Source organism: Anarhichas minor, unplaced genomic scaffold (assembly GCF_050575085.1).
Source record: "Anarhichas minor isolate MPS153535 unplaced genomic scaffold, ASM5057508v1 ptg000003l, whole genome shotgun sequence".
Taxonomy (NCBI): domain Eukaryota; kingdom Metazoa; phylum Chordata; class Actinopteri; order Perciformes; family Anarhichadidae; genus Anarhichas; species Anarhichas minor.
In genome coordinates, this window is record NW_027466449.1 from 7481899 (window position 1) to 7508556 (window position 26658).

General features: G+C 44.6%; 1 protein-coding gene across 1 annotated transcript; it reads left to right on the plus strand.

The window, feature by feature from the left end:
- Positions 1 to 343: 343 nt before the first annotated feature.
- On the plus strand, positions 344 to 24941 carry znf385a (zinc finger protein 385A). Its single transcript, XM_076090963.1, has 7 exons — positions 344 to 442; positions 9836 to 9946; positions 14074 to 14248; positions 23636 to 23820; positions 24138 to 24230; positions 24612 to 24736; positions 24833 to 24941. The coding sequence occupies exons 1-7, from the start codon at positions 344 to 346 to the stop codon at positions 24939 to 24941; spliced, it is 897 nt and encodes a 298-aa protein (XP_075947078.1).
- The last annotated feature ends 1717 nt before the right edge of the window (positions 24942 to 26658 follow it).

Below are 26658 nucleotides of genomic sequence, written 5' to 3' on the forward strand. Positions count from 1 at the left end.
AGTTTTGATTTGTATGCAGAGAAATAATTGCTTTGCAGGGCAATTATGGCTGATTGTTCATTTTGGAATTCAGTGGCAGATTCCAGGAAACATGTTGCAGGCTGTAATAAGCTATTCAATTCATTTAATTATCTCTGTCTGTCTATTTCTGTTTTATTTTATACTTAATTTATTTTATAGCCACTATAGTTGTTAAACATGCATGCATGCACGTACAGCATGGAAGCTGTTTTAATTCTGTTTCACACATATAAGCATGTATATTCATCTTCCTCTGTCTTTGTGTGCAGGAGGAATAAACCGGGCCGGGGCAGCAATGCCAACGTTCTTCCGGACCCCCACAATGATCCATCCCCGCCTGGACATGAAACCCTTCCTGCAATTCCCCATGGATACTGCCCCTCCTCCGCACAGCATGAACCTCTTCCACAATTTCAACACGGTGAGAGTTGATGCTGACACACAGATAGAAATAAACTGAGATGTCTGCAGTCTTTTAACTCAGGAAAAACACACAAGGGGGGCCAATTTGTCCACAAAATTTGGGAAACTAGGAGATGTGCCGGATATGATGATGTCTGTGTATTTACCTCCATAATACAGTGGTAATGTGATAACTTCCCATGTATAACATATACTTTATAATGCTTTAAATTGTCTTTACATTGTTTAGGTGCTGCTAACATCACAAATGCATGTTGTGTTAGACAGGCCTCACTACAAGGAAAGCAGTGTGTTCCTAAGACTGTATTATTTCATGTAAACACACTCTGTCCCATTCCTTAATTCAAAGCACAGAATGAAAGAACAGTTCTAAGGCCATCCTTACAGCTGTGTACTTCAAACCCCACAGTTTGTTTGATGTGGTATTTAATTCAACGGGGAGGGCTCTTCCTGTTTCCCCAGGCCCTGACTAACATCTTATCATTTAGATTAGACCATAGAGACACTTTGCATTTCACCAACTCAGCATAATGTGCCGCCTGTTCCTCCAGACTCCATTAGGGAATGTCAACACATTTCTTGTCAGCAACACGTAAAATCTGTAAACTTGGTATATACTGTATGTGGGGCAATGCTATTCTTGGACCACGTCTGTTATTCTTTGCATGTGTCAGCCTGGTATTTTCGGCTGCGGTTTGCAAAGGTGCGACATAGCAATCCACTGTTACTAATTGGAAATATCTGGCAAGTGCTTTCACTACGCATAATACAGGGATAGTAACAGCAGTCCAGACACTGTTAAACACATTTTAACGATACAGTCATTTCTAATAGCCCTCCATGGGCCATTACATAAGTGGAAGAATTCTCACTGATGTTAAAACTGCAGTGTACCCAGCAGACATGGATTAATGGAGATACTGAAATTACGCGGGCACTCAGTTTCCACTCTTGCGCCAGCTAGCGCAGCCCTGAAATCAGTCTTGCTTGCTCTTTCTTCAGTCTGCCTCTGAAGGACTCCCTCTAAACCTCTCTCTCTCCCTCGTTCTGTAACATCCCTCTGCTCCCCATCCTCCTTATCAGAACATTAGCTACGTCTGAAGGTCCACAGGGATGCCATGAATGTCTGTTGCTGCTGATGACTGCGAGCCAGCACTGAGTGGTGTTTTACAGCCCTGTGACCAGGAGATGGGGCCATAGGAAAGGCTTGGAGGACAGTCTGACCTTATAGCTCCACTGTATATTGGAACGTACACATGGGCAGTACTTACATGCTTTTACTGCATTGCATTAAAAACAATGGATAAATGACTGACCGCGATAGTACTGTTGATATTTGACTGAAAGGTCTAGGCGAAGAGCATGTGATGCCTGAAGTGTCGTGCACAGTCTCAGTTGTTTTATCTGTGGCATGTATAGAATGCAGAAAACTGCAAAAATATAATGCACAACTTTGGCTGATGCTAATGAGGGCTCTGCCTTGATGCTTTCCTATCGAGGCCCCCCAGGTTTTCCACAGTTTTTTGGCTTAATTTAGTTTACAGGAAGACCTAGAGTAATAGAGTAAGTGTTTGCAGCTCTGTTTACATTAGTGACAATATCTTATGGCTTGTTGGGCTTTTAGGCAGAAGAATGTTTAAACAATCAGAGCATGACTGTGCTTGGGTCTCATCTCTTTCATTCAACTATGAATGGAGGGTCAACTAAGATGATGAGACATTAAAAAGGTACCATTTCCAGTGTCTCCGATGCCTCCTGGTGCCTTTCCGCACTAACACACTGATACAAATGTATGATTTGCACACTATGGAGACACAGCATTATAGCAGCAGTAACACTGAGAAATGTCCCTGCAAGAAGATAGCAGCATTCTCTCTTATTAAGTGATCTGTGAGGAGTTAGTCTTAATGAGACTCACATTGATGGTTATTAGCCTCGTAGCAGACGAATGGCCTCTTCTAAAGCCATATACAGCTTTAATGGTCAGCTAATGTGATTTGTCCTCTACCTGCCTGTCTCGCTCAATGTGCCTCTAGACAGTGACAAGGCTGAATTATTTAACTGCAGCAGCTGGTCCTGACATACACGCACCCGCATACACCTCTGAGCCGAGGTGCATGCCCTGATGTGGGCTTGCTCGGGCTGCAAAGGCAGGCATTTCCAATGAAGGTGTCCAATCATACAAAGTCGTGTGCAGACTTGTTGAATCTCACCTGCCATCCCAGCTCCTCTTCTCTCTTCTCTCCTCCTAAACAACTCTTATTCTGTGTCTTCTGGCAGCACTAATGGCACCCAGAACAACGACTGATATGTCGTCACACCTGTTGCCTCCTCAGGTTTCAGACTAATCAAAATAGTAATCGTTTAGAGTGTGTTTTGGGGCTTTATCAGATCTTCTGTGCCCCAATGTCTGGCTGCAAGACATCACCACACATGCCTTCAAACCGGTGTGAAACCAGATAAAAGGGTAGTGTGTGTGTGTGTGTGTGTGTGTGTGTGTGTGTGTGTGTGTGTGTGTGTGTGTGTGTGTGTGTAGTCATATGTGGTTTGCTTGGGGTTTGATGGAGCAGGCAAAAGCTCTAGTAGCTGATGATGACATTTGGTAAATGGTGTGAACTTGGTGAAGAGGGGGAGAGTCGAGCAGGAGGGGAGTGGGTCACCCGATCCTGGCTACATCTGGACAGATCTAGTATGCATGAAGAAGGGGGGGGGGGGGGAGGGGCAGAGGGAGAGACAGAATGAGAGAGAGAGAGAGTGAGACAGAGGGAAGGGGAGGAGAAAACTGGAAGGCAAACTGAGGGAAATGCACTACAGGGAAGCGTGAGGCAGAGAGAGAGAAAGCAGCTGAGAGGAGAGGAGAAGGAGGCGGATCAAAGGGGACAGGCACTTGTTGGGTGATGTGTCAGTGAAAAAAGAGAGTAAGGCAGAGATTTGAGAAAATCCTTACAGCAGACACTTACTTCTTCTCATGCAGCATTTCAAAGACATGCAGAGAGTGTGCCAAAAGGAGGAACACAAAGAAATCGTAGCTTGCAATGTATCACTAGGAAAAAGTGAGTTAGTGAGCTAGTTTTTATTCAGCATTGACAACCAACCAGGGGGCTGAATGAGCGAGGAAGGTGCACCACAGACTCTCAATCTCACACATGCTGAGGTTCAAACTCACACCTTGGTCAGCAGCACACACACGGAAGGACCAATGCAGCTCCAAGCTTCATCAGACACAGAGGAGAAGAAGGTAAGTACCTAAATGCTTGGAGTTCTTTTTTTCACCCAATTGTGTCTTCATCTGGGCACAACTCAAAAGTACTGTAGAATTCAAAGCTCCAAAGGCCGTTTTCATCTGGCACAGTGCAGACTTTAGTGTGACTGCCAGAGTGGTCCCACCGAGAGTCACAGAACAGTGCATTCCTCGTTGCTGGAATTCAACCCTTCCAAACATGTTGTTGCTGATAACTGATCAAACACACCAGAAGAAGAGAGCAAGCAGAAACAGAGAAAGGATGAAAGACTGAAAAATAAACACTGGAGAGAAGTGAGAGTTAAAAGAAAAAGACTGTAAAATATGGGGATGTTGTGAATTTCGGTGCGTGTCGTTGTGCAGTGCGCTGAGAGATGCTTGGTTGCTCTTTGGTCTGTTTCTCCTCAGAAGAAACTCTGTGTAAACAAAAGGCATTAAGGAGTTTGGGTCTTGAGGCCCTGTGGAGCTGTTGATGTGACCGCTGAGTGATTCTTAAGTCATTGGACTGTGTGCTAACATCCGTCAGAGCTCTCACCACATATACAAACAGTTCGAATTGCTGATTTTCTCAAAATTGGTTCAAAGCAACTTGAGTGAGTTTTGGAAAATCCCTCTGCCACAAGGCAATGTTCCTATTTCATGAGGTTATGTTTTGGAGAACAAATGGGTATAGAGGCCATGTGAGCTGCCGTCCAAAAAGTCTTATTGGCAGCTGGGCGGTGTTTTTAACAGCTGAATAGACTGGATGGATCCTAGCTGACCCACACCCAGAGCACTGTATGACAGGCTGGGGAGAAGCCCATGATTCATGTTTACAGTTACTCCACCAAGCCCTTGTTAAACGTGATGATGGGTCACAGTTATGACACCGACATGCAGTATTTAACATTCAGCATTTCAGTTATGTTTGACTGTCTGACTGTTTTCAACTTCTGGAGCAAGAACTGAACTTCTGACTCACCCAGAATCTCATAGGTATTTTATTATTGCTTCAACTAAGTTGTCTTTATAGCTGTACTTAGGCTTGCCTCAGTGGTGATTGGACTGAGTTTCTGCCTGTCTGAGGAGGTGTGATTTAGTCTCAGCTGCTGAATAGCTTTGCTAATTGCAAGGGAGGAGCCTACACTCCTGGCAGACAATCAGTAGATTGCTGTCCTTAAGCACTTCTGTAGGCTGGAAGCGTCAGCTTTCAAGCGTCTGGCAAACGAAGGCTAGGGCGAACAAAGGCAACAAGGTGACTTTTTCAAGCCCGACTTCTCGAACGTGTAGTTACCTCATTTTTATTGTTCAAACCATGTGTTTGCATCTGATCTAGGTCCTCTCTTCTGCTCGGTGGTCATGTAGACATTGGGCCACTCCCAGGTGCCGTGACCCCGCTAACCTCATTTATCCTACTCTCTCAGCTCATGTTGAGCAAGTGGTATCGGGAGGGCTCTGGAATTGCCAGTCGGCAGTGCCGAAAGCTGAGTTTATCTCGGGCTACGCTTCCTTGCTCTCTCTCAGCTTTCTTGCTCTAACTGAGACCTGGATCACGCCAGAAAATACCACCACACCTGCAGCTCTGTCAGAAGTGTACTCTTTCTCTCACACTCCCAGAGCTGCGAGGCGGGGTGGTGGTACTGGCTTGCTAATTTCCCCAAAATGGAAATACACTCTTGTCTCGGTTCCTCAGTTCTCCCCGTCCTCTTTCGAATTTCATGCGGTTACTGTCACTTATCCAGTCAAGCTCACCATTGCTGTTGTGTATCGCCCACCAGGCCCTCTTGGTGAGTTCTTGGAAGATCTCGACACATTAGTCTCACACTTCCATGATGATGGCTCCGCACTCATCCTGCTCGGAGACTTTAACATCCAGACTGATAAATTAGAACCGCTTCTTTCCTTCCTCTCCTCATTTGACCTTTACCCCGCCTCTTCTCCTCCTACCCACAAGGCCGGCAACCAGCTGGATCTTATCTTCACTAGACACTGTTCTACTGCTAACCTCTCCGTCACTCCCCTCCAGCTCTCTGACCACTATTTCATGTCGTACTCCCTCTCCCTCTCCTCTCCCCCCGTACTTCCACCACCTACCCACTTGGTTTCTACCCGTAGTCATCTCCGCTCCCTCTCCCCGGCTGATCTTTCATCTTCTGTTACCTCTGCTCTCCCTGACCCTGAAGCCTTCTCTCTCCTATCCCCTGATATTGCTACTGATCTTCTCCTCTCCACCCTTTCCTCTTCTTTGGACAACCTCTGTCCCTTCACCTCCAGGCCTGCACGGCCAACCCCACCTGCCCCGTGGCTGTCGGACTCAGTGCGTAATGACAGACGGAGCCTAAGAGAGGCTGAGCGTAAATGGAGAAAAGGCAAACTCCCGGGGGACCTTCTTAACTTCCAAGCTCTTCTTTCCACTTTTTCCATCACTCTATCTACTGCTAAAGCTGCTTTCTTTCGCTCCAAAATCCTAACCTCTGCTTCCAATCCTAAAAAACTCTTCGAAACTTTCTCTTCACTCCTCCAACCCCCACCCCCTCCTCCTACGTCCTCCCTTCTCCCTGACGATTTCGCCAACTTCTTTGACAAGAAGGTAAACGATATCAGATCCTCCTTCTCTCAGCCCCCCTGTCCACCCTCTCCCTCTCTACCATCTCCAGCTCTTCCCCCACAGCTCTCCCTCCCCTCTCCATGCCCCATCTTACCCTATCTTGCTCCCCTCTCCCCTAACGAGGTCCTCAACCTTGTTACATCTAACCGCCCCACCACGTGCTCCCTTGACCCGATCCCCTCCCCTCTTCTTCAGTCTATTGCGACTGAACTCCTTCCTTTTCTCACCCACCTCATGAACACATCTCTTGTTTCAGGATACTTTCCCACGGCTTTCAAGACTGCTAGAGTCACCCCCCTTCTGAAGAAACCATCACTTGACCCCTCTGATGTCAAGAACTTCAGACCGGTGTCTCTTCTACCCTTTCTTTCCAAAACACTTGAACGTGCTGTCTTTACTCAACTATCCTCCTATCTCCACCAAAACAACCTCTTGGACCCTCACCAGTCCGGGTTCAAAGTGGGTCACTCGACTGAGACAGCCCTCCTTGCGATGACGGAGTCGCTTCATGCAGCGAGATCTAACTCTCTCTCCTCTGTCCTGATTCTCCTGGACCTGTCTGCGGCGTTTGACACTGTTAACCACCAGATCCTCCTATCCACCCTCGAGGGGATGGGCGTTTCAGGCTCTGCACTCTCCCTGTTTGCATCCTACCTGACAGGTCGATCCTACCAGGTGTCATGGAGGGGCTCTGTGTCGGAACCACGCATACTGACTACGGGGGTTCCGCAAGGCTCAGTCCTGGGCCCCCTTCTCTTCTCGCTCTACACAACATCTCTGGGTTCTGTTATTCGCTCGCATGACTTCTCCTACCATTGTTATGCCGATGACACCCAGCTGGTCTTGTCATTTCCCCCCGGGGACACTCAAGTGGAGGCACGCATCGCTGCGTGCTTGGCTGACATCTCGAAGTGGATGACGACACACCACCTCAAGCTCAACCTGGACAAAACCGAGCTACTGTTCCTCCCGGGGAAGGGTTGCCCGCACCGAGACCTGTCCATCACCATTGATGATACCGTGGTGACCCCAACTCGGACTGCGAGAAACCTGGGTGTGACCCTGGATGACCAACTGTCGTTCTCAGCAAACATTGCATCGGTTACACGCTCCTGCAGATTCCTGCTCTACAACATCAGGAGGATTCGCCCCTTCCTCACTGATGAGACGGCGCAGGTGCTAATCCAGGCTCTTGTCATCTCCCGCCTGGACTACTGCAACTCACTACTTGCCGGAGCCCCGGCGCTGGCCATCAGACCTCTGGAGCTTGTCCAGAAAGCTGCAGCTCGCCTGGTGTTCAATCGCCCCAAGTTCTCCCACACAACTTGCCTTCTCCGTTCTCTACACTGGCTACCTGTAAGAGCCCGCATCCAGTTTAAGACTCTGGTGCTAGCCTACAGGGCAGTGAAAGGAACAGCTCCTTCCTATCTCCAGGCCATGGTCAAGCCCTACACCCCGGCCCGACCACTTCGCTCTGCTACCTCGGGGCGACTGGTTGCCCTGTCGCTCAGAGGTCCCTGCGGCCGATCGACCCGGTCGCGGCTGTTTTCTGTCCTGGCCCCACAGTGGTGGAATGAACTCCCTACTGACGTCAGGACGGCAGAGTCGCTGCCCATCTTTCGGCGCAGGCTGAAAACTCACCTCTTCAAGAAGGCCTACCCTTCCGCTTAGCACTTACCTAGCATCTACTGTATTCATACTAGCTTATTGCACTTATTGTTTTTATATTAGCTTGTGGCACTTATTGCATTCCTTTGTTTCTGCACTGTACGTTGGCTCTGGTTTATGCTCTTAGATGCTTGTTTGAGGTAGGGACATGCACTTATTACTTCTGGTGACTAGTTGTTCTCTCGAAAACCGATGTTGAATACACTTATTGTAAGTCGCTTTGGATAAAAGCGTCTGCTAAATGACTGTAATGTAATGTAATGTAATGTTTGCTTGTACTGTGGGAGTTGGGGTAACGTTGGGCAGGAGTTTGAAAAATTTCACAAACAAGTTGAGATGATTTTTCTTCTCTTCAGCTGGCTATTGCAAAGTCACAGCTGAGGTATTCATGCAGTTGCTCAGGTCGTATTAATCCACAAATGTCATTGCTCAAAACCCGCCCCTCCCCTTCGATCCATTTGAATTCACAGCAGCAGTAGAGCCTACTTTAGGCTGTTTCTGGGGAGAGAAATAGAGGGAGTCAAGGAACGTAGAGTATGGGAAAGAGAGCCACATGAGATAAGAATGTGCAATGTGAGGATGTCCGGCATGGGCCTCTTTCGCTCTCTATAGCTGGGTTCTTTCCCATTTCTCCCTCCCTTTCTCTCTCTCTATCTGTCCCAATCCATCTTCCTCTCCCACTCTCTCACTCATTCGCTCCTCCAGATGGTGTGTTTCTGTAACGTCGCGTCACCCAGCTAAATGTCTCGGGCCTCCTCCCCATTTCATTCTCTCTCTGTTTACCCTTTTCTTGGAGTTGCCGAATAACATGCAGATATTGAAATTGTTAGTGCATGAGTTATAAGAATATTAATTTTAGCCACTCTTTTGTCTCCGTCACGCCAGAGTCTTGAGCCATTTGGCTTTTAGATGAGACTATGGTTCTGGGTGCAAGATAGCTTCAGGGAAAGTTTGGTAATTTGCCCAATTGCACGTAGAGATGAGCGAAATTGAGTCATTTACAGTCTGTAGCCCTCTCCAAACCAAGAGGCTTGCATCAGACTTGGAGGACTGTCTGGAACATTCCCCGGGTGCCTTATGAATTCAAAACACATAGCATCATATCCATTGTGTTCTTCAGCCCAGGACTTTTCTTTCTCTTTATTCCTTTTGCATATTCATACAGTGCCACATCATCTTATACGTTTTGCCTGCTTTAGTTGTAGACATAGTGCCAGACAATTGTTTGTGGTGGAAATCCTCACCAGCCATGGACTCGAGATTAATGCTAAGGTCAACTAACAATGGTCACTAGATAAATGGAGCTTCAAACAGATAAATAATTGGAATGGAGCCCTTTTAGATTGGTACAGGCAGGGTCTTTAGTGTCTGGGACAGAGTTTAAGTGGGCGGCTTAGCCACCTACCCTCTGTAGAGCTCCTAAAGCGAGTAAGTTAAATTTACACGAGGTGCTGAACACAATGTAGATGATGGACGTCCCAGCTGAAACAATTAACACAGGGACAGTATGAACTACAACCTGGTCAGGATCAGAGGGCTGAGCTTGGGTAGGATGCAACAGGTGTCTCAGTTGTAGCATTATATCGATAGTTGACCACTGTTTGCTGAACAAAAACACAGACATACAGCAAACATTGCATTGACACTATAAATACACACTTTATCCACCCATGCATGTGGTCAGTTAGACTTTCAACTTTAGTCTCTTGGGCAGAAAAACTGTGGGCCTCTCCACGTTACACTGGTCTCTACCATCCGACGTAGAGGGCATGGGCAGGCCTGTTGACTTGTAGCACCGGGACTTCTGGAGCACAGGACTGTAGTAAAAGAGTATGAATTATAGCTCACAGATGCCTCTCTTTCTTTGTCTCTTCCCTTGTTATTTTCTCTCGCAGATGGATCCGGTGCAGAAGGCCGTGATCAACCACACCTTTGGAGTTCCACTGATCAAGACCAAGCGGCCTGTCATCTCCTGTAACGTTTGCCAGATCCGCTTCAACTCAGAGGTACAGAAAAATACAATAAATCCATCTCTCGGGGTGTCTGCATTTCCCAAGTGTCATTAAATATGCCGTATCTTGCTGTTTATATGCATACACCTTTCACCTCATACGCCTTTTCTGTAGGAATGTGTTGGAAGGCTTTCCATCCTGTTTGCTCTCTCTCGAGAGTGGGTGTTGACTCAGAATATGTGGTACATTTGTTTGGGCTGTGTTTTGGCAGTTGCGACCCCGTTGGAATTTAATTTATTTTATCTCGATGTGGAGTTAGTAGCAATAATCACTGCTACACAAAGCCGAGAGAGCTGCTGCAGAAGCAGAGAGAGAGAGAAATAGGATTTTCTCTTTCAACGTCGACAAAGCTTGAGTAAGATCTTCAACATGTGTAAAGTTAATTTCACTCAAGCATGCCATGATGTAGGAATCTCTTTAGAATTAACAACAAGCTGATTTTCTAATTTAAACAGTATTTTCATCTCTTTGTTCATATGGTGTAGTTTGTATCTAAACTCATAATGGGAGTTTAATGGCACGTTATACCCCGGAGCAACTTGCATATAGTACATGACTGATGATAAATTAAAGAAAACGAAAATGATGCAAGTATTTTATGTGTTGCCAACCCATTCTCAGTCTTTTCTTCTTGCTGTGGACGAATAGGATAGACACGTGACAAAATCAATGCCAAATGTCATGTGTGCAGTGTATAATTTGGCTGTGATGCTCCCTATTCATTGGTGCAGACTTCAGGGCGTACAGCCATCCACAATACACAACATTAAGGAGTGGACTGGTGCTATATATACTCCTCAGGTCTACAATTATGGTTTCCATGTGGTCAGGAAGCTGCAGGGCTGTAATCTTAAACCTACTCTTTGCAGATTTTTCTGCTGTATATCTTCACAGGTGCAGGAAATAAATATGTTTATATAATGAAATACTTTGAGCCCCACAGCTAGTGGTTAACAACATTTCCTGATGGATAAAGTTCGGATATACAGTAAATCTGTGAAGAATTTAAATATTTAACCTAATGGTTAAACTGTTGTTTTAATGAGAGCTATGTGTCCAGATTTTTTGCCATCACATCCGCCCTAAAATATAAAAAAAAACGGAAAAAAGGATTATGATATGCAGGACTACACCACCTCTCTGCTGTCATTGTCACTTTCGCTTCCGGTGTACAGGAGAAAAAAGCGTACACTGCAGTATACCAGCAATGTCAAACTGTATGTAATTTGTGCTGTACTAGCTCGGCTGGAGAAAGCATTGTCCTTTACATCACCATAGAATGACTCCCCACCCACACTTCTCTTTTACATAATGTCAAGTCAGGATGAATATTTCATGGGTGAAAATAAGACAGCGGGAAACACTTCAAAGAATTCCCCGCCTCATTTTTCCAGTCCGGGGCTCTGTCTTGTGAGAGAACAATCATTTTGCCCTTGATGCTGACATTTCTCAGTTTTCATCTGCCATCTGTGAGTTAATTGGGTTGTTTAGGTCGAAGAAAATGATGGGGCTTACCATGTAAAGTCATGACCAATGTATTTGTCTTCAAAAGCATCCAGTTCTGCCTTCCTGCTCGCACCCCGTGCTCCCCTCATTTCATGCATCATTTTGCCATCATCCATGCGTCCCCATTTGATCTTTCTCTCTCTGCCTCTTTCTTTCTGTGCCTGTCTCTCTCTCTCTCTCTCTCTCTCTCTCTCTCAGCAACCTTCTCCCACTCTTTCTATCTGTCTCCCTCTCTCATGCTACATTATTTACAGTGTGGAAATGCCTAAAATTGCCTGCCACTACTTATTATAAGATGCATTTGTCAAGGGCATGGATTAGTGTCTGGCTCTGACAGCCCCAGTGCATCTTGGGTAAGTGGGAGCAAGGAGACATGGAGGGGAAAGAGAGGAGAGGAGGAATGGATCAGGGGAGGGTTTGTGCCTCACTGTCCCTGCGTTGTGTGGTGGTGTGAGGTGTTAAATGGTGGTTTGTAATAACCTTGGTGGCGTGCTGCATTAGTGACATCACAGGCTCTGTCCCACTGCATTGACCAACGTCACAGCTGGTGCAGCTAGACTATTGGCTGATATACATTCCTTATTCTATTCCTCTTCCTCTCTACTTCCCTGCCGCCTCCCCTCACTCTGTTTCCTGCTTGTTTATCTTGCCAGTCTATCCGTCGTTTTTTTTTACATTTAACTTCCTCTCCTTTTTATCTCCCATTTTGTCTCATCTGGAGCTGCAGCTGTAGCTATGCTGTAACATCACGGCTTTCCCCTCAGAATGATAGTCATGCTGGAAAGCACTTTCTCAGTTTGAAGCCTTTGCATAATGAAACACAGGCATCACAGGCTGATGTGATGCAGCTTTTCCTCTCTCTGAGATTTGTGTCTCTTTTATATCATTCCCAGAGTCCAGCTCTTAAAATAACCTTCCTTGTCTTGTAGTTCCCTGGCTGTGCACCATATCGCCTCCATGTTCCCTCCACGCGCTCTCTCTCTTCTCTTCATCCAGGATCTCACACTGATGCTCACCTGCTCAGCAATTAATCCACTTGGCTTGGTGGGAGAGGTTAAGAGAGCCTATATGTGCCGGCTACGCCGTGCACCATGTGCTCTTCTATCTCCCCTTATTCCTTCTTTTATCTGAGAGATCACATCTCTGTCAGCATGCCCTGCTGACCCCGCCCCCCTTTGCACCCACATCTCTCTCCACCTTGATCTAAAGCAGCTTCTTAAGACCCAATTGACAGGGTACAGTTACAGAGGGTCTGCTATATCTAGAGCTCAGTTTGTCATCATGATTTACAAGAAACATGTGATCATCTAAATCACTTCAGCCACGGCCCCCTGGTTTACCGTGCCAGCTCACGTCCCAGATGCCATCAGGCACACACATACAGTAAACATACACAACCGGGCTTACAAACATTACTCAACACCCTCTGCCCCCTGCCAGTCTATGCACACTCCTGAACCTGTGGTCAGTGATGTCCTAAGTTCTCCAAGCCTTTCAGCACCTATAGCAGCTGTCAGCCTCTCTTCAAGACCATGTCTCTCCCTGGCAACTAACTGTACCAGCTACTTGATTATCATCTTTATCACTGGCCCCTCGATCCAAAGATTATTTAGCAATGTGACAGGACACATCTGCTCAGGCAAGATACTTGTGGAGACAGCAGGGAGCTATCTGACTCAAGTGCTGCATTGATATAATGTGTCTGTATCAGTACGGAGCCTTTTTTATTTTAATTGAGGGGCACTTAAACCTTGATGGAGGGGAGGTAAAGAATGGGCGAACAGATGGCAAATACGTGAATACACCCTGTCCCCCTATATGTGTGTGAGTATTTGTGTGTGTTTTCTTTCACAGTCACCATACTGTGAAGCTATAGGCCACTGGCAGAGACAGCTATAGCAACCCTGCATCTCATGCGCCATGTTGTTCCAGACGCACATACCTCTGTGCAGACACACAAACATACACAGACTAGAGACAGACCCTCCTGACAAATGAGTAGTTGTTTACCCTCTGAACAAACACATAGTAGCTAGCCTTTCATCATGAGATTAGCCAAACTAGCTTCTGTAATAGATCTCTGCACCATTTTTTTTCTTTGCTGGAACGCAGGATGATCTCCAGTCCCTGAAAACCTCCAGACTCAGTGTTCACATTGCATTTTATCTTTCTATGAGATATTACAGACAGGGTTTTAGCTGCCAGGTTGCAAGCAGCTGAAGGCGATCACAGTATTTCTGTTGTACTAGGAGCCCATGTATGCCAGCCTCCCACTGATAATGTTTACTTTAATAATAATGCGTGTGTGTTATAGGAGGGTAGATAGTGTGGCATCTCACTGACCTCCAGTTCAACTCCCCTTGGCATGTCTGTCAGCATGGCTGCAGTAATAAAAGCTGGAGCCAAGAACTGTCAGGATGTATGTAGAGGTTTAGACTACAGATGATGTAAAGTATGTCAAAACTTTGAGCGGAGCAAATATGCCTTAAGTAGATAAACGTGCGGGTGTCACAGTGTGTCTAATCAAGCCTGCAATGATCTATTCACCTGTTGGCATTGTTGTTCACTTACAATATAAACATGTTTTTTTTTTTTTTGTCTGTCTTCTCCTATAGAGTCAGGCAGAAGCCCATTACAAAGGAAACCGGCATGCCAGGAGAGTGAAAGGCATTGAGACCTCTAAGAGTCGCCCTCAGGAGGGGGACAAGCCTCATACTGTGCCCCCCACCTCCTCCCCGTCTCCGCCCATCGCCCTTGGCACTGCCCTAGACAGCATGCCAAACAAAGCGGGTGAGACAGCAAAACAATGTTACTACTAGAAACAGAAAAAAGTGCTTGTGTGAGTTTTGTTGTCAAAATAATAATTTCAATCCAAGCGGGATGTTTAGGAGCTTATCGTTTTGTTGGAGAATGAAATGGAAAATATGCAAGAATAGCAAAGGCATGTAATCACAGTGGCTTTGCAGGGTGTTGTTCTTCTTGTGAGCATCTCAGCTCTCTGTGTGGTCCAATGCAGTTGCAGCAGAGCTTATGGCCAAAACAGTCACACAAGCTTAAGAAACACTGACAGTAGTACCTCACATATTCGCGCACATTCTTTCATGAAAGATAACTCATTTATAATGATATCAGAATACTAAGGGAGTTACTTTAAAAGCGGGACACAAATGAAGCAATGTGTTCCTTTCTGTAGCCCGAGACACATTCAATTACATTAAGAAATGAACTTCAAAGCAGTGGGTCCAAGTCAGTCTGAATGCAGAATGTCTGGCTAATGCTTGATGAAAACAGCCTCTGATCAGATAACTGAGGGGAAACCGGTTTATAGGGACATTTAAATAAAAACAGAAGAAGTCTGACCCTATTTTCCTACAAGGTTGAGAACCCTAAATTGAAATGCTAACACAGTCTTAACCAAATATAACATATTTAATACTTATTTCTTACATAGAAGACAAATCATGAAGATAGTGTATGCAAAAAACAAATGTGCACTGTCATAAAAGTATACTATTGCTTCATTAGTTCAGATCACAAGCTTTTTATTTTAATTTAGCACAATGATCTTGTCTGGCCGACAGCTGAGTAGCACAGAGAGGAATAGACTAACCAAACCAAAAAGTCTTTATGAGTGACAAGTTTAGACATCATTCCACTACTGCATACAAGCCCCTGTATTAGTCCAGTCCAACCACAGCAATGCTTTGTTCAGCTGTGCAATGTTAAACTGGTTTGGTGCCTGTCCATTTAGACTGCGAGCAGGTGAGTTGTCATATGGTCACATGGCAGTTTCTTGGCATCTTTTCAAGGAACCTCACTGTGGTGTTCGTGTGTTCGTGTGTGTGTGTGTGTGTGTGTGTGTGTGTGTGTGTGTGTGTGTGTGTGTGTGTGTGTGTGTGTGTGTGTGTGTGTGTGTGTGTGTGTGTGTGTGTGTGTGTGTTTGCAGTGACTTATTGAGAAGTGCAACACCATTTGCCAAAGAGTGAAAATAGACCATGTTGCCTGAGCTCAGGGTGGTGGTAATGAGTGCTAAGACTTATTTAAGAGAAATAAAGATGACACCATTGTGGAAGACTTTGACCAGAATCAAAGCCAGCATCTGAAAGGACAGAGACAGCAGCTGATCTGACTTTAATGAACAGTAATTCACTGTAGATTCTCTCTATTAGTTGGTAAGGACGGAGGGCAAGCTCTTTCTTTAGCAGTATCTCTTTTGCCCTGACTCTGTTGTCTCAGTCTTACGTTCTCTCTCCCTGACTTTCTCATCTTCCTATTTGAAGCTGCAAATTCAGAGGCTGGTTGCTGTGTGCTTTTGCCCTTCTCCACTCTGAGTTTTCCATTCTCTCAGTGTCACTCTGTCCTTGGATGAAACACAAGGCAATGAATAGACCGGCCATGTTTTGGTGACATTTACAAAGGTGTCTGTAGCTGACTGTTTACCAGATGTTTCAACATTATTGACCGGGAGGCAAAGAGCAAATACAAAGAGTGAAAATACAAAACACAGGTCCAATAAAAAGGTCAAAAGGCCACAATATACTAGCGCAAAGACCTTAGCAAATCACTGTCTCTCTATTTATGCATACAAATCAAATGTAAGATTTTCTTTATGCTGATCCCAGAGTAGTAAGAGGGCCATTCTTTTTCACTCTCATTCCGACGGGGATCTGAGGTCAGCTCCAGGCCTGTCACCATTAGTGAGAATTCCCGGGGCGAGCTCCAAAAGCATGAGCAGCCAAAACAAGCCTGCCATGACCGAAATCTGAAAGTAGTAACATGAGAAAGAATGCCTTTTTCCATCCAAGCCTCTTTCTCGTGACCCTGGAGGCCTGTCTCTTCCTGGTCTGCCTGCATGTTCGCTTGCTTGTGAGTGTGGACTGTTTGTGTGTATGCATGTCCTCAATGTGATCCTGTCCCTCTTCTTTATAGTAGGGGAACAGATCTCAGGCAGCTGTGTGTGGCCTCAACTGGGAAAGCAGCGTCTGGAGGACGGACACTGTGATTTGGCTTGTGAACACTAGTATGGGTCACTATGGGGCAGTTACTATGAAACTGACAAAGACACGTAGGCCGAATGCATAATGCATGCAAACACCTATACACACACATACACAAACATTGCGGGCAGGCACATGCAAGCGCACAGATGGAAGGACGACTTGAAGATTTCCCGCAGTGCAAATCTCCCACAACACAGAGAAGCATTTGTTGTTGATGTTGTGGCATTTTTCCTGTGAATGGTCTGTTTGTTGATCTGGGATTTTAAAAAATATCACTTCCGAGAGTTTCAGTTAGGATACAGTCGAAGTATTGGCTAGCATTGGTATAATGACCTTATAAAGCATCACTTCTCATTAGCGTATCAAATGCAGTCAGCAGTGATGGCTTCAATCAGGACACATTGAGACCTTGCTGAAGGCTAAAACAGTGACAGGTTAGTTATGGCAGTGCTGTTGGTTCCTTAACCTTACGGCTATCAGAACAGGTCACGAGTTGTATAGCCCTCAAAGGGCTTCCAGTCAAAGTTGCAAAGGATTTCCTTGGCTTTGGGGAATTAGGCTTGGTGAGCTGAAGGTTTGGCTGAGCAACGGAGAGACAGCTGTTTGCTTCCTCCCTCCTTCCCGTCCTCTTTATCCCTCTGCTGTCTGACACTCCCACTCTAATGAAGGGCCCTGTTAAAACCACACTGATATTGTGCTGCTCTTTAGGCCACATAAACACTCGCAGGCGCACACACACACCCAAGGTCAACAGATGACTTTCATGTGAGGGCTTGGGTTGCATGGCTATGAGGTGACTATCGTATCGAGTTACACAGAGCTGATATGCTTTTCATGCTCTGTCTATATTTATTGTTAGTCTTGGAGATTTCAGGGAATTTATTTATTTTTCTCTGAAGTGAGCCATTTGATTAAATCAACGTAAAATAATCAACATAAGAATCTAATACACAGTTGCATGTGTGGCGTGTGTGTGTGTGTGTGTGTGTGTGTAGGTGTGTGTGAGAGTGACTTAGAGTTCGGATCGAGGCCAGACTTTTGAAAAAGGCACCCAACTGCATTATGAATGAGGCTCGGCTCTCGTCGGGTCAGCATTGAGTTTCTTAGTTCGTTAATCATTAAGAACGGACACACACACACACACACACACACACACACACACAGAAACATACCTACCAACAAACTATCTTACCCACACAGTCAATATGCCCTCCTGTGTTAAGCCTCCTGGTAAAAATAGCTGGAACAGTATCTCACAACAATCAAAGACTCATGCAAGCCTTTGTAATCTGTTTGCCTTGGTTTAAATTGCAAAACTTTCATTCAAAATTTGAAATATAACAAAGTGTATCATCACTGCCAATGTCCACCTACACCCAGGATTGAGTAACTCTGTTGTTCTGCTTTCAACTTTACATTTTATATCACAACAAAAAGCTTACTCATTGTCGGGTTTCATGGGCACTCCTTAATATTCAGCTTTTTTCACACCAATTCTATTCGCACTATTTCTTACATTTCAAAGAAGTTATCGCAGAGTTAATTTCACACTGAAACAGCAAACAATGAAGTGGTTTGTTCTGAATTTGACTTAGTCTGTATTGAATCCCACGGCTTTATCAACAAAACCTCTCCCCATGGAGTGCATACTATACATAGCTTTAATTTCCTGAGGTGGATTAAGGCAATGCATACACACCAGACTATAGTGTAAAGCATCTGGACAGAGTTATCTCCCTCTGCTGACCTCTCCCAGTGAATAATGCCTTCTTCTGGAGGCATTAATGTGATGGTTTGGTAAGGCAGACCTCCAGGCCATCATGGATCATGAAATCCCTCATTACTATTTGGCAAACCATCTCCATCCCTCCCCCACTTGATTTTAACTCAGACCACATGTTATGGCCGCTGTGGATTCTGGGTTTGTTTCTTTGCATTGTAATAAAGTCATGTGCATGCGTACGTATACGTGCCTGCGTGTGGGCGAAATTCATCAACAATTATGGAGATAACGATCAGCTTCTCTGTCATTTTGCCTTCCTGCACTTAGGTAGGTACAAGCTCTGCAATCAACTTAACCAGCTCAGGCAGCTTGTGGCAAAGTAAACACATTATGAGTCACAAAACTCTCCAAAGATCACTTACCCTCACTCTGCACCTGGTTTATGGACTCCTAAATGTCATATAGAGTCAGATGTATTCTCTTTTTTACCTTTTTAATAAAACATGTGTTTGAAGCGCTCTGTGCAGCCAGTAGCTTTGCAGCTGGAAACTTCCAATATGTAATAAAGGGGAGTTTTGAAATGGAATGAAAACCACTCACAATGGCATCTTCATCAGAAACGATGCAATGGAGTAGCCAGAGCAACTAAACATCACACAGATAATCATATAGTCACATAAAACTCACAGGGTGGGACAAAAACATAAATATATCACAACCCCTATGGACTCTGCCATGTGACAAAATTACAAAGCACATGGGAATCCTTAAATGGAAATTTAAGTCAATATTTGTTTTCTTCCCAGAAATACTCCATGTTATCCCTTTAATACCATAATCCAGGGGGGTTTCCATTGCCTGTCCTCGGCGCTACAGTACATCCTGTGGAGTTTGGAGAAGGGCCTGCTCGTCCCCTCTGATGGGGGGAGTTCTGAATACCCCACCCAAATTTAGGGGGTCTTTTTTCAGTCAACACCCATTGCTTAGAGAATACCAAAGGTATTGCGTATGGGAGTGGCTGACCAGAAACATGTGTCTGACAAAGTATGTATAATTATTTTCCATGTTTAAAAAAAAAGACAGAGTAGCCGTCATGCAATCAAACACATGCAACAATAAGAAATTAAAACTACAGAGAGCGAGCAGAAGGAGAGTGAGCAGAGAGCGAGAGGAGAGCTCACTTAATGACAAAGCAAGTGCTATTTTGCTTCAAACCCAGCCAAAAATAACACATGCACATGCTGTGGTATCTGTTTCCTATTTCTCACTTTGGAAATATTTCAATAAGATGAGACCACATCAGTGAAAGACTGGCTCGAAAACTTCAAAAAGCCCATGATTTGACACATGTGGGACATTTGTTTTTTTTCTCCTCTTTAATTCAAAGGACCTATTTTTAACCAATTATTTCCTATACATAGTATAGGAAATAAAAAAAACTTCCGTCTGCAAGTGGTTTATGTTGGTTTGTCTGATCTACGCATCACGTGGCTTCCACTTTCAGCTGGGTGTGATAAGCGATGTGTTTTAATATAATAGCAGAGTTTATGTCACGGGCACTTTGCTTCACCGCTGAGTTTGAAGACAATGAAGTCAATAGTAAAACACTTTATTGTTTGAGTCATGTACTTTTTGGACCACAAAATCAGTTCTTTGGTTTGTCTTTGCCCTGCGTTTGACATGTATTCTATTTCTTTCTTTGTTTCTCTCTTTGTTATTTTCAGATGAAACACAGCCTCTGTCACAATTAAACGGGCACCTGCTGGCCCCGGGGCCCCTTCCCCCTCTTCCCACCCCGCTTACCCCACCCATGGACTCCCCCATGCCCTTGGTGTGCCCCCTCCTGCCCACCCCCACTCCTCTCCTGAACCCCCCTTCTTCATCCTCCCCAGGCTGCGGCACTGGCAGAGCCAGCTCAGAGCAGCCTGGATCTGGACCCCCTGTTTCAGGAGCCGCCGGCACCACGGCCTCCAGCCCGTCCAATCCAGAGACAGAGGAGGACAAGGCAAAGAAGCTGCTGTACTGCTCCCTGTGCAAGGTGGCTGTCAATTCATTGTCACAGCTGGAGGCCCACAACAAAGGTGGGTTAATCCGTGACTTGCAGAAATTCACTGGCAATTAAACTATGTGAGATTAACAGTGACTTTCTTGGATCTTCTGTTGATGGAATATGAGTTTCTGGGGGATGTAACTTTCTCCCTCGTATTTCCAGCTATGGTAGGATTCTTCTCCGTTTACTCAAACTACACTGCTGCTGTTGTTGCTGCTGCTGGAAACAAAATGTGAATTTTGCCAAGAAAGCTCCTTGTAGCAACTTCATATATTCTAAAATGGAATTTGAGAAATACACTAAAAGTACAAAATAGTGAAATATTTGTTAATGTGATACTAAAATACATTAGTCGACACAGAGAAAACTCCAACCTGATCAATTTAAGAGAAGAAACTCATTAGTTCGCAACGTTTAACAGCTTTGAAATGATGTGGGATATTTACATTTTACACTCCTTAAGTAATAATTGCTTGGACTATTTTAGAATATCATTCATAGAAGGATGATTTTCATTTTAAAAAGGCAATTAAAGTTGTTTCAATAGGTGTCTAAAACAATGTAGTGGATATCATGGAATGTGTGGAGGTGGAATGATGGGGTAAATAAATTGGTAATAAATAACACAAAGTGACATTATTTAATCTCTTTTGACTGACAAAGATTCAAAGACGGTCTATTATCTGGCTGCTCTTACTGTAAGTGCTACCATCTCAGTTATTGACTTGACTGCACCCCAGCAGAGGGTACTGATCAGCAGATAAGTGATTTCCTTGACGCTGTCTGGCTCAACCTATGTAACCAAGCACTGATTTACTGGTTTCAGGAGCTCTGTCAAGGTGCCTCACCTGTGTGTGTGTGTGTGTGTGTGTGTGTGTGTGTGTGTGTGTGTGTGTGTGTGTGTGTGTGTGTGTGTGTGTGCCATGCTCTCTCATGTAGCACTCTGCTAACACACAATACTTTCTTCACCCACATGCCTCACTCAAACTTCCATGATTTGTCTTGTCATTTAGATAAAAAACTGTTCCCCGTAGCCTGAAGCCTTCCACTTGAAACAGTTGCAGAGGAGGATGGTTAAGGCGGGTAACCACTGCATGAGGGAATAAGAGAAAAATATGTTTTGTGGCTGAGCTCACCACAATACCAGCTTCAACATTCTGTCAGACAACTTTCACACCTGACAACACGTTTGCCAAACACCCCTGAGGTGCCCGCTGCCTGCTTTAATCCGTTATGCTCCATCAATTTATCTCTCCCTGTGACCTCATGTCCCTGTGAGCACAGTTTGTGTCTGCTGACCTCCACTCTTTATTATCTCCGACACAAGAAAAACTACAGAGACACAACAGACGATGAGGGACTGACCCCACATCAGTGTACTATATCTCATTTGCCTTGAGTAATGTTTGGTGCAGCCAGCTCAGCCAGACATGAAAGCAGCCAACAAATACCTCTTACGGTTGGAGGAAGTATTAATCAATAAAATTGCAATCACATCAACCATTATGGTTAGATTAACATCTTTTTTTTACTTACTTTTCTTACTTTACATCTGTCCGCCAGCATGTTTACGATGTACATCCACATGTAAATACAAATAAATCACACATGCAGTATCCTACAGCAATTAAACATGACCAGGGGCCACAGCTTGTCATCAACTAGTTTGCTCCAAAATTCAAACCCCGAATGGCAATTGAGTTGAAAAAGTTTAAACAATCTGGAAACAATCACCTTCACTCATTCTGAAATAAAAACTGTGCATGTTAGCGGGGTTCAAAAATCAAAACATGTGTCATGCTGACTTGAGCAGCATGCGTGGCATTCTGTGTGAGAATGAACAGCAGAAAAGACAAAAATAGAGAAATGATGTGTATGTAATGTTATTTCTACAGTTTCCTGTCAACCCATTGCCTATTTGCGCGTTTTCTAATGTGCCTTGTATGCTTGTATGTTGGTTTACACAATGAGTCAACCATACAAAGACAAAAAATCCACTGGGCCATCCATTGTCAGACCAAAATAGAACAAAGGCAAAAACAGATAGCCCAGGAGCACATTTTCTGGCCTCGAGCGAAATCTGTCATTCCAGCCCCTCCTCCCCAGTGAAGCCCACAGCCTCCATGTTAGCCCACCACCCCAACCACTTCTCTCTCTTCTGTAACTTTACCTCTGTTCAAAGGGATTTTAGAGAGCGACTCAAAGTCAGAACCAAAGACAGTGGGATGCTTTACTTTGTGAGTGCAAGAGGCATAGGGGTCAATGGGGGGGCATGACTCATTTTTTTCAGCCAAGAACAAAATGTGTGATTATTTTGTTGGTTCAAATTAAGAAAACACTGCATATAGAAATTCTTCTTGTAAATATATGAAACATGCATCAGTTTGGAATCTCTTGTAAAATCGTTTTATGTGCAGGTGGACATCTTTAATTGAACATCTGACAGAATATCTATATAATATATAGCAGGTGATCAGACCATTAAGAGGTCTGAGTTCACATGCAACTATGTATTACTTGGTATCGCCAAGAGACGCATCTGTTGTGTTAATTGTTTTGTGTCTAATGTAACACTCCCATCTGCAATGAAACAAGTCCAGTTTTAATTGCTCAGCAGTATGAATGAAGTGTTACACAACATGATCCTCATTCAGAATCCAGTACCTAGTATCCCAGTATGACAAAAGACAGAGCTGCAGCTTACTTATACTATAGCTTGTATAGATAGGGGTATTTTAACTATTTTGTGAAACAGTACAGTCATGATCAGGGCAGCAAATGTCTGACGTCAAATCCATCCTCGAACCAGACAAATCTGCTTCTCATAATAAATTTCCAAATTTTGACATTTAGAGTCTAAATTATTGATCTCGACAGTGAGGGTTCAGTAGTCCAGAGCTGTTATCGATGTTGGCACAAGTGGTAATACAATTCACTACAGTGAACACTGCTTGAACGTATCTTACCCACTCCACTGATCAAACATTATCAACCGTTTACTGTAATGTTAACATTAGAGAAGGCTTTGAGTTCATCCTTCAACTGCACAGCTGTTTGACTGTAGCCCTCTAGTGGGAAAAACATACCACTACAACTTTAGACGGCAACATGCTCTCTATGTTGTGCATACGTGGTAAATTATTGGAGAATCAAGCCAGTGGTTCTTTCTTTCTTTTTTCATGCCCTGATATTTGTCACTGTCACTGTTTCTCAATCACTGTTATTAGTTACAGAGAAAGGCTGTCCAGACTTATTTCACTTCAGACAGTTGGAAGTATGTTATAAATTGTGATACATCTCCAATGTATTATTTCATTCAATTCTATTAGCTTCTAAATATGTAATTTCATCTTGGCTTATGGCATTGTTGACCTGTGTTTTTGCTTGTGTCTGTCCGCCTGCAGGTACCAAACACAAAACTATCCTGGAGGCGCGGAGCGGGCTGGGCCCCATCAAGGCGTATCCTCGCCTTGGCCCCAACACCATTGGAGAGCAGGGAGGGGGGCCGGTGGACCCCAACACTCAGGAACGAACCTTCCACTGTGAGATCTGCAATGTGCGGGTCAACTCTGAACTGCAACTCAAACAGGTAGGAAGAAGAAATAATGCATGTATTTGTATCCAATGATATGAATTAATTGGATTTATTAATAGTTAATAGTATAATACTTACATACAATATAACTGGCTATTTTTGAAGTCTTAAGATTACTTTTTCATACACCAAGCACTTTGTGAGTGCTTTTGTAATTACCATGATTACATAATTATGGAGAAAATTCTCTTTTCATTGGCGCATAATGTAAAATCCAGAGTCTCAAAATTACATTATTAGTCTCCAGAGTCCATTTTTGACAGTTAAATACTTACCAGAATAAGTCATGTTCCTGTGTTCCTTTCTTTCAGCACATATCAAGTCGAAGGCACCGGGACGGCATGGCGGGCAAGCCTAACCCCCTCCTCAATCGACACAAGAAGCACAGGGGAGCTGATCTGACGGTAACCTTTTAAGTTCCACTGTTGAATTCGGACACCACTTGTGTGACACAGTCGTCAAACCTGAGATCCAAAAATCAGACAGACAGTGAGAATTGAGAACATGAGGTCTGTAAGTCCCTGGAGTGGTTAGAGCAAGTTTATTTGATCCCTACAAAAGCCGCCAGTTGTTCTGTTTTTGGCTGTGTCCTCTTCCTGAAAGTTTTAATTCAATTGGACTGAAACCTCTGCATTATGATATATCATACATCTCAAGAGGCAGATCTATATCTGCCTCTTGTGTATATCTATATTCCCCTCCATGTGTTCTTTCTTCTGGAACCAATCATTTTATGCCTCTCTCTCACGTCTTGTGTCTCTTTGTGCACCCCCTTCTGTTTGCAGTCTTCATTGACCTTCTCCAAGGATCTTACCAAAGTTTTGGGTGCAGGGCTCTTGCACAACCCCTTGGCTATTGCTGCAGCAATGGCCGCTGCAGCATCCTCGAACCAGCTGGCTCTCCGTGCAGTAAATCCTGCGCACCACCCGCACCATCCGCACCATCTGCACCATCCGCACCATCCGCACCATCCGCACCATCCGCACCATCCGCACCATCCGCACCATCCGCACCATCACCTATTGCAAGGCCATCATCTCAGCCACGCCATCCTGAGACCTGCCCCCGGGCCCATCCGCACCACCCACGGGCCAATCCTTTTCTCCCCTTACTGACACATCACCCTCTGACTTCGGGCCAGTCAGGAGCAGCCACTCCAAAAGCACACTGTGAAGATACAAACATGATCAACAAACAGCAATTGATAGGGGGGGAAAATCCAACCATTTAAATACTGAACTGTGAGAAATGCAAGGGAAAGGAGCAGCAGAAAGGATTAGATATGTCTTTCTTCCCTTTACGTGACACTCTCCCTCCATTTCAAAGACTTCTTAATGATCTGCAGATGGAATGAGCAGAGGAGAGACTTTCATTATGCTTTGAACTTCCTTGTACATCTCTCACCTCCCGTGGTCCCTCTCTCTTGCACTGTGGCCCTGTCATGGCTGCCTCAATAGCTACAGAAGAAACACATGCACATCTTTCTAGAAACATTAAACCACATCTAGTGTTGCATAATTATTCCGGGCCAGGTTGGTTTTCTCCTGTCATCACAGCTCAACGTGTTCTACTCATCCTATGCACCTCAAAAACAAAGACAATAATGTTATGTCAGTAGGGTAGCTGCTTCAATCGGTCTTTGCTCTTTGCAGCCACATGTAGCTGTGGCGGCCTCCGCAGTACTGTACATGTCCCTTTCAGCGCCGGAGGACAGCAACTCTTCAGTGTGTGACACTAAGTCCTCGCTACTTACGACATGACTTGGGCTGACAGGCAGGTGGTAGCAGCATCTGAACATGTCTGATGGTGGGGGGGGGGTTTGAGAGAGCAGAAAAGGGACTGTGGGGGATTGCACTCTGCTGTCATTTCCTGAGACACTGAGGTGAGAGGAGGGTTGGAACGGGTCAGTGGATGAATTGACCCCAGGCAGCATGCAGACACACACAGGCCCAAACGAATCTGTGTTTTAAAATAGACTGCACCACAGGGCACATCTGCCAACCTCCATATCAGTCAGAGATTGGTCTCACTAAAGGGAAAAGAGGATGTGAGAAACAGCAGCAGTTGCACGTACTGTACTGCTGTATTTGACACATGATCCCTATCTTTAGCTTAGTGTTTGATGGCAATAATCAGTTATTTTACTTACAGTAATGAGAAATACTGGAGAGCATAGTTCACATGTATTTGGTAAGACATCTGTTCACACTTAGCCATCATGAAGAAAGCGATCGACATCCTAACAACTCCCTGGTCTTTATTTGCAGGCCGATTCACTGTGTAGGTGGGGAGGTATGATTTAGGTGCGACCCCGTGTACTGATATATTGTTGTTTCTGCATGCAGCCTCTCAATATGAGCGTGAAGGGTCAGGCTTCTGCGTCATTGGGTTGAACTCTTCCATTTCTACCCTTATCTCCTCCTCCTCGCCTTCCCTTATCTACAAAGGTTCATATGAGTCTATAGCAGAGGGCACATAAACACTTGCAAACATAATGCTCCAAGAGAACAAATTATGGAGAGGAAGATGAAAGCCAAATATAGTCTTGGAGAAATGATCTTGAGCTGGAGTGACAACCGAGCCAGAAGCCACCCAGGGCAAGGAGTCGAGTCGTCCAGCTCAAGGCATCTACCGATAGTTTCCATCTCACAACTGAAAGCCATGAAACGCACCATGATTTGTTTTCTTTTACAAACACTGGTGAGCACTTTGTTTAGTTTGGTTTGGATTTGTGGTTTGCTTTTATATCACACATAAAGAAGAGCAAAACAGGAGACACAATAAAATATTTTTGTAGGTAGGATATGTTAATAACTGCATCCATGAAGAGAT